Raw genomic sequence first — 6,772 nt, 5'->3', positions numbered from 1 at the left:
CGGAGGGCAGCGACGCGTGGCCTCGGCCCCGCAGCCGTGTGCGTGAAGGGACGGGAGGCGTGAAGGGAGGGGCTGCGCCGAGCCTTGTGGTCGCTGCTGAAACCGAGGGGTTTGAAGCCGGGGAACCTAATGAGGGTTTATAGGACGTGACGAGTTGAGGATATGGTTTTGTTATCCGCTGGGTTAAAGGTTTAGGTTGAAAGCCCTCTTGGGCAGTGTCTACCGACTTTTATACCTGCCGATCAGTTAAGATTTTAAGAGAGTAAAAGGTATGCAGGTAGTTATACACAAATCTTAGGTTCTCCAAGTCATCCCCTCATGAATGACTCTCTTCAGCATTGTTTTACTGAAGGATATCTAGATTAGGCCCTTGCCCTCTTGAGCCCAGTGCTTTTGCGTCATGTGTGTTCCCACTGAAATCCCTATGACCACTGAAATGTTGACAGGATCTGGTTGAAGGTTGTGAGCCCACAAGTGGCAAGGTGTGCTCTTTTCTCACCAAGTGTGGTGCTGGAGCGTGTCTACGCGTGCACTGCTCTTCTGTGCATACCTGCATTCTGCCTACAAGTTGCTGTTCTTGCTACAAGCAATGTAGAGTTGTCAGAATATTAATGTAAAGTATTTTTTGGCTGATGGTTTCCCAAAACCCAAAGAAATAATATGTATCCATGTGAATTTAATTAGAAACATCTCCTGTGTAACTGCAAGCTTGGATTAGTTAGGGCTTTATTGCTTCACTTAAGTAACCACTATAGGATTAATTCTGATCTTCAGCCAGTTCTTTATAAAACTGTGATATGTGCGGGGATGTACAAGCACCAGTACCCAACTCACAAGGTATTAAAGTGTAACTTCAGTGTGGAAGGGTTACTGTCACAGCTAGAATGAACAAGCTGCATGTTCTTTGTGGTTGAATCCTTACACATGTGTGCACATACACAAGAACACACAAAATCAGTGAGGTACAATTGTTTAATCACTTAGGAGCAGAAGGGAGCTTTTCATGTTAAGCTAGTCCCTGGGTGAAGAACAAAAGCTGTTTACTCTGGGAGAACCATAGTGCAGCTATTCCCACAAGGGCCCTGTGCTGCTATATACCAGCAACTGTGGAACAGGCCTGAAACCTGGGGGTGGCAGGAGTTGGGGTGCTGCAGAAGCCCTAGTGAAAAGGAGGGCTTCCTTCTGTTGGCTGGCCTTCAGAATGGCTGCAGTGGTCGCATTGAGGAACACGTCAGGAGGAGGCACACCTTCACTTCCAAGTGTGCGATTCTTTAGTTTAAAAGATTTGAAACCATTATTTTGTGGTAATGATTCCTGCCTGGTTCCTTATTTTCTTTCACTTCGTCTGAGATTCAAGGGTTTGGAATCTGTTCTTAAACATCCCACTCTCTGCTGCAGTGCTCCTGATAAAAAAACGTCTTTGGTGCAAAGACATTGGGAACGGTTTTGTGTGTTGTGAAAATCAAACTCTTCCTTATTTGTAAATAAATTAATTCAGTGATTTGGGTATTTCACAAGAAAGAGGTGGTCTTTTATATTTTTAAAATAATAGAAGAACAACCTCCAATTTAATTTAAAAAAAAAAATAAAAATCTGTCAAGCCTTGAAGGTGAGCATGAGCCAACCAGAAGGGAGAATCCTTTACTTTCCCACTGTCTTCCAGAGAATCTTCACTTGGTTCGGAGGAACTTTCCTGTTTTACATTGTGATTCTTCTTTACGGGAGGGTTATTTTCATTCTCTGTTTCTCAGACCTTTTCCTGTAGATGGGAGCGGGGGAAGGAGCCCAGACGTGGCAACACATTCTCAGGCTCCTGCAGGACCACCATGGCTTATGATGACTTCAAGAAAAAAAAAGAAGGTACGGCTGCTTCATAATCTCAGAGGAAGTTGCCAAAAAAAGAAAGGAGTACCCTCTGCAGCCCTAGCCAGGCCACACAGAGTGCAAAAGGAGGCTAGTATGCTGTGGAGCCCTTCCTTTTAAGCCAGCTGAGTTGCTGGAGGATCCCAAGCCCTTGACTTCCAGGTCTAAAGTACTGGGATTAGAATTTGATAGAAACGGGTGGTATTTCCTAATGCAAACACTTTGATTGGAAGCTCTGCCACTGCAGCCTTTCTTCTCCCTGCCAGGTCAATGGAATGGGAGACCAGGATATATCCATAGGGATATGTTTAGCCATGGTAACATTTCTAGGTCCAGTTGTCTTAAGGGAGAAATATACATGGGTTAGAAATAAAATCTTGAGTGAGTGATTGTGTTATAGCATTAGAGCGCTGAACCCCATCCCTGTGGTTAGAGAGTAGAGAATGTTGTCTTTTAGGCCCTGTGCTTGTGAGGTTTTGTGGATCTCTCTGTGCTAATGTCCACTGTTACCTTATTTTGTGCATAGTCCACGTCTGTCACTCCTTAATGGGGTATTTAATTTCTTCCTTTTTTCCCATTTCATATAAATCATAAAGAGTTCCTAGAGGGCGACCGAAGTGTTGACGACGCGGGGCTGGCAACTGGCAGGATACAGCGAGAGAAAAAACGTTCCTACAAGGATCTGCTGCAAGAGGAAGACGAGGTAGCAGCTCAGGTGAGGAAGCCCTCAGAGAAAAAGTTGAAGGTCTAAGGATATGTGTAAAGCTAGTGATGGAAGGGGATGGATGGGTTTCTTTTCTTTTTTCTATAGAAGACAGCAAGAGCAGCTAATTGTGTCCTGTATTGTTCAGTAACTTCCCTGGGGAAAAGGAGCGGGTCAGTCCAAATGACAACTGATTCTGATTTTTCTGGCCTTCGAAAATAGAGTAGTAAGAGAAAAGGGATGACTGAAGGCCACCAACTGAATGCTGAGAGATTAAGGCAACTCAATAAAACATGAGATATTTTCTAAATGTAAAGTTAAACAAATGCAATTTAAAAAATTGAAAAAAATAATAAAGTGATGTTAAGTGAATGCAATTATAAAACATCCAAAAACATATTCTAAAAGTACTGTTAAACATAAGCACTCAAAAAACATCAAAACACAATTTTGAAAGTGGCATTTGGGATTGCAACCTGAAACAAGCTGTTCATAATACACTTGATTGATTTGTCTTTATCTCATCATTCATTTTTCATGTTACAAATGGTGTGACTCCTACACTCCTCTATGTAAACACAGTTCTCCTTGGAAAAATCAGAGCACTGTGAGCAGAGCCATCACCAGCTCCCCAAGGTTCTGCTCACCGTGCTGAGCAAGCACCACCTGATGGTCAGTGTCCAGTTGTCCCAGCGGTGATTTGGTGTAGAGGTGTCCAGCCCTGGCCTAGACCCAGGTAGCAGGATGCTGTCCCAGTCTTGATGTAGAGCCTTGCAAGTCATAAGATAGCCTTAATAACTTTTACATGCACACGCAAAAAAAAAAAAAATTTTAGAATTTACAGTTGAATAAATAGCCAGCAAAGGATTAATATAATGTTAACTGATGCACTGTTGTCTTCCTGATTCTGCAGACAGCCTGAAACGATAGCTCTTGAGAGGTATGAACTTGCCCTATTCACCTCTTTAGGGCCTTAACTCTGAAATCACATAGTGACAACTTAAGTTTCTTGCAAACTTTCCTATTTGAGCTAAAATATATTCTGTTAGCTCAAAGGTGACTATCTTGTGATTTGTTTTTTTTAATCTGGAAAATAAGTTCTAGTTTAAAATTAAAATCTTCTACTATGCATATGGAACTCTGTAGAGGAGCTTCATTTTCAGACCATAAAATGGTCAAGATACGAATAATAACTGGGTGACATGACATATTAAGGTCAACTTTTTGGCCTGTCATTGTAATTGTCACCTCACTGTACCTCCTTTCATATCTTTCACCTTTTCCAGCATATTAACATGAACTGCTCGCCTTCATTTTCAAGGCTTGACAGCCTATGCATGCTTAGTTATTTCTTAGCTTTATTAAGAGGTAGAGGTTGGTCTTTTATCAACTAATGAGCTGATCTCCAAGAGCTGGCTTTCATTGCTCATTTCTTAACACTTTCAAATCTGCTTTTTCAAGTTGTTTTCTGTATTGCTCCTCTCACTTGGGAGGGAGCTCCTTGTAGAGATCTTTCGGTTTCCATATGGGTCTGTTGTGCTGCAATGCCTGCAGAAGCTTGGTGCTGGTTAGGTGGCTGATGTGCTGAAACTAATGCTGACTAATACTGTTTTTTGAATTCTCCCACCTATCCGTACCATGCTTTTTGTCTTTTATCTTAAACCTTTTAGAATTTACAGTTGAATAAATAGCCAGCAAAGGATTAATATAATGTTAACTGATGCACTGTTGTCTTCCTGATTCTGCAGACAGCCTGAAACGATAGCTCTTGAGAGGTATGAACTTGCCCTATTCACCTCTTTAGGGCCTTAACTCTGAAATCACATAGTGACAACTTAAGTTTCTTGCAAACTTTCCTATTTGAGCTAAAATATATTCTGTTAGCTCAAAGGTGACTATCTTGTGATTTGTTTTTTTTAATCTGGAAAATAAGTTCTAGTTTAAAATTAAAATCTTCTACTATGCACATGGAACTCTGTAGAGGAGCTTCATTTTCAGACCATAAAATGGTCAAGATACGAATAATAACTGGGTGACATGACATATTAAGGTCAACTTTTTGGCCTGTCATTGTAATTGTCACCTCACTGTACCTCCTTTCATATCTTTCACCTTTTCCAGCATATTAACATGAACTGCTCGCCTTCATTTTCAAGGCTTGACAGCCTATGCATGCTTAGTTATTTCTTAGCTTTATTAAGAGGTAGAGGTTGGTCTTTTATCAACTAATGAGCTGATCTCCAAGAGCTGGCTTTCATTGCTCATTTCTTAACACTTTCAAATCTGCTTTTTCAAGTTGTTTTCTGTATTGCTCCTCTCACTTGGGAGGGAGCTCCTTGTAGAGATCTTTCGGTTTCCATATGGGTCTGTTGTGCTGCAATGCCTGCAGAAGCTTGGTGCTGGTTAGGTGGCTGATGTGCTGAAACTAATGCTGACTAATACTGTTTTTTGAATTCTCCCACCTATCCGTACCATGCTTTTTGTCTTTTATCTTAAACCTACACTGTGGGCTCCTGGGGACACAGTATTTTTCCTTTGCTTGTTTTAACACCTAGAATAATGATCCTGGTTCATACCTAGGGTCCCTTCATGTTACAGTATTACAAACATCTTTTTGATACCTCCTACAAATTATTATCTATGTCAGTAGACCATGTGAATCTCATCTTTCCATTTGTTTGTCAGCAACTTTTTTTCTTCATCTTCTAGGACAGTGAACTCTTTCTGGGGCCAGAACCTCACAAAAAGAAGAGGAAGCACTCCTCCGATGAGTTCTGCTACAGAGGTAAGGTAGTAATCAGGCAAGGGAAGGGTTTAACAGATTGTGACTTTGAGGAAAGGGTACTGCTAAGCCACTGTCATCAACTTCTGTGGTTAGCACTTTATGGGGGAAAAGGTACATCAGCCTGTCTTAGGAGAAGTAACCAGGAACCTGACATTGGTAGGCACCAGACAGCAAAAGAATAAGGAAAGATATTTTCAGGGTCTAGCTTAACAGTTTGCCATTGTTATGGGTAGAGATCTTCCACCCTCCCTTTTATTGACAAGTTGTAATTTTGTAAGCCATGCCTACCCTTTTGGGATTTGCTTTTCTTTTTTCCCTGTTGCATGACAAACTTTAATTTCACTTGCTGATAGTGTTACTTCCTCTGAATTTATGAAAATAGAGTAGATCAAAGTGAAAAATACATGCTTTTGGGTTCCGTATAATACAGAAACATTATTGTCACAATTAATAAGATGACCAGAAAATTACAATTCTGTTCCTGAAAGCTTAACAGGTTTAAGAGTTATTTTTGGCCCACTAAAAAGAGAAAGCCAAGTTGCAATTTCAATAACATCTGCTTTCAGAATGAAAAAGCTTGTATTTTCAATTAATTTGTCTCACTATGGCTAAAAATGGCACAGAAACATTGCACTTGAGATAGTTTCAAGCTCAGTAAGATACATTTTCATCAGAATATGTTATTTCATAACAGAATACAAAGTTTTACAAAACTTAAAAAACTCTCCTACTGTTTCTTCCTCCCTTAAATTATTTTACCAGCTGAGGTGTTACAGCTCCTGAACTACATCAGTAAGGCCACACTGAGCTGGTTACAAGCTTCAGGGTTCTTCTGCTTAAGCCAGGATGCAAATCTTTCAGCTGTAATCATAAGTCTTGAAGGGATTCCCCCTTCACTTCCTTGGGCTACTGTAATGCTGTCTTTAAGGGAATCATCCTGATGTATATTTCTCTTGTTCTTTTTCAGGTGTTTCACCTTTGGATCTACCATCAAAGAAGAAGAAAAAAGCAGTTTCTAGCCCATCCTCAGCTGATGCAACCATGGATTTACTCAAGAATGTCACTTCACCTTTGGCCACAAGCTCAAAGTCTTCAAAGAAGACTTCTGAAAAATCATCTTATTCTTCCTCTGGCCATTCCGAAAGCAAAAAGGAGCACCACAAGAAGAAGCTGAGTGGGAGCAGTGCGGAGCACTCAGTGGATGATGGCAGCTTCCATAAATCTAAAAAAATGAAACCTCTCTACGTGAACACAGAGACACTTACGCTTCGTGAACCTGATGGTTTGAAGATGAAGCTCATCCTTTCACCAAAAGAGAAAAGCAGTGCAGCAGATGATGATTCTTTCTCTTACTCTTCAGCACCAGCAGGTGCTAAGAAATCTTCAAAGAAATCATCTCGAGATGAGCAAGGCTCATTCCT

General features: G+C 40.8%; 1 protein-coding gene across 1 annotated transcript in view; it reads left to right on the top strand.

Annotated features, from left to right (window-relative positions):
* Positions 1–1,826: 1,826 nt before the first annotated feature.
* Positions 1,827–6,772, top strand: part of HMGXB4 (HMG box domain containing 4) — an 11,931-nt gene continuing 6,985 nt past the window's right edge. The window contains exons 1-4 of the mRNA XM_010005776.1: positions 1,827–1,860; positions 2,460–2,608; positions 5,276–5,351; positions 6,319–6,768. Of these exons, the coding sequence (XP_010004078.1) occupies positions 1,827–1,860; positions 2,460–2,608; positions 5,276–5,351; positions 6,319–6,768 (709 nt within the window). The remainder of the gene's footprint in view (positions 1,861–2,459; positions 2,609–5,275; positions 5,352–6,318; positions 6,769–6,772) is intronic.

This window comes from Chaetura pelagica, unplaced genomic scaffold (assembly GCF_000747805.2).
Source record: "Chaetura pelagica isolate M959 unplaced genomic scaffold, ChaPel_1.0 scaffold79, whole genome shotgun sequence".
NCBI lineage: Eukaryota > Metazoa > Chordata > Aves > Apodiformes > Apodidae > Chaetura > Chaetura pelagica.
Note: the sequence above shows the minus strand (reverse complement) of the source record. Positions and strands in the feature narration are given on the sequence as shown.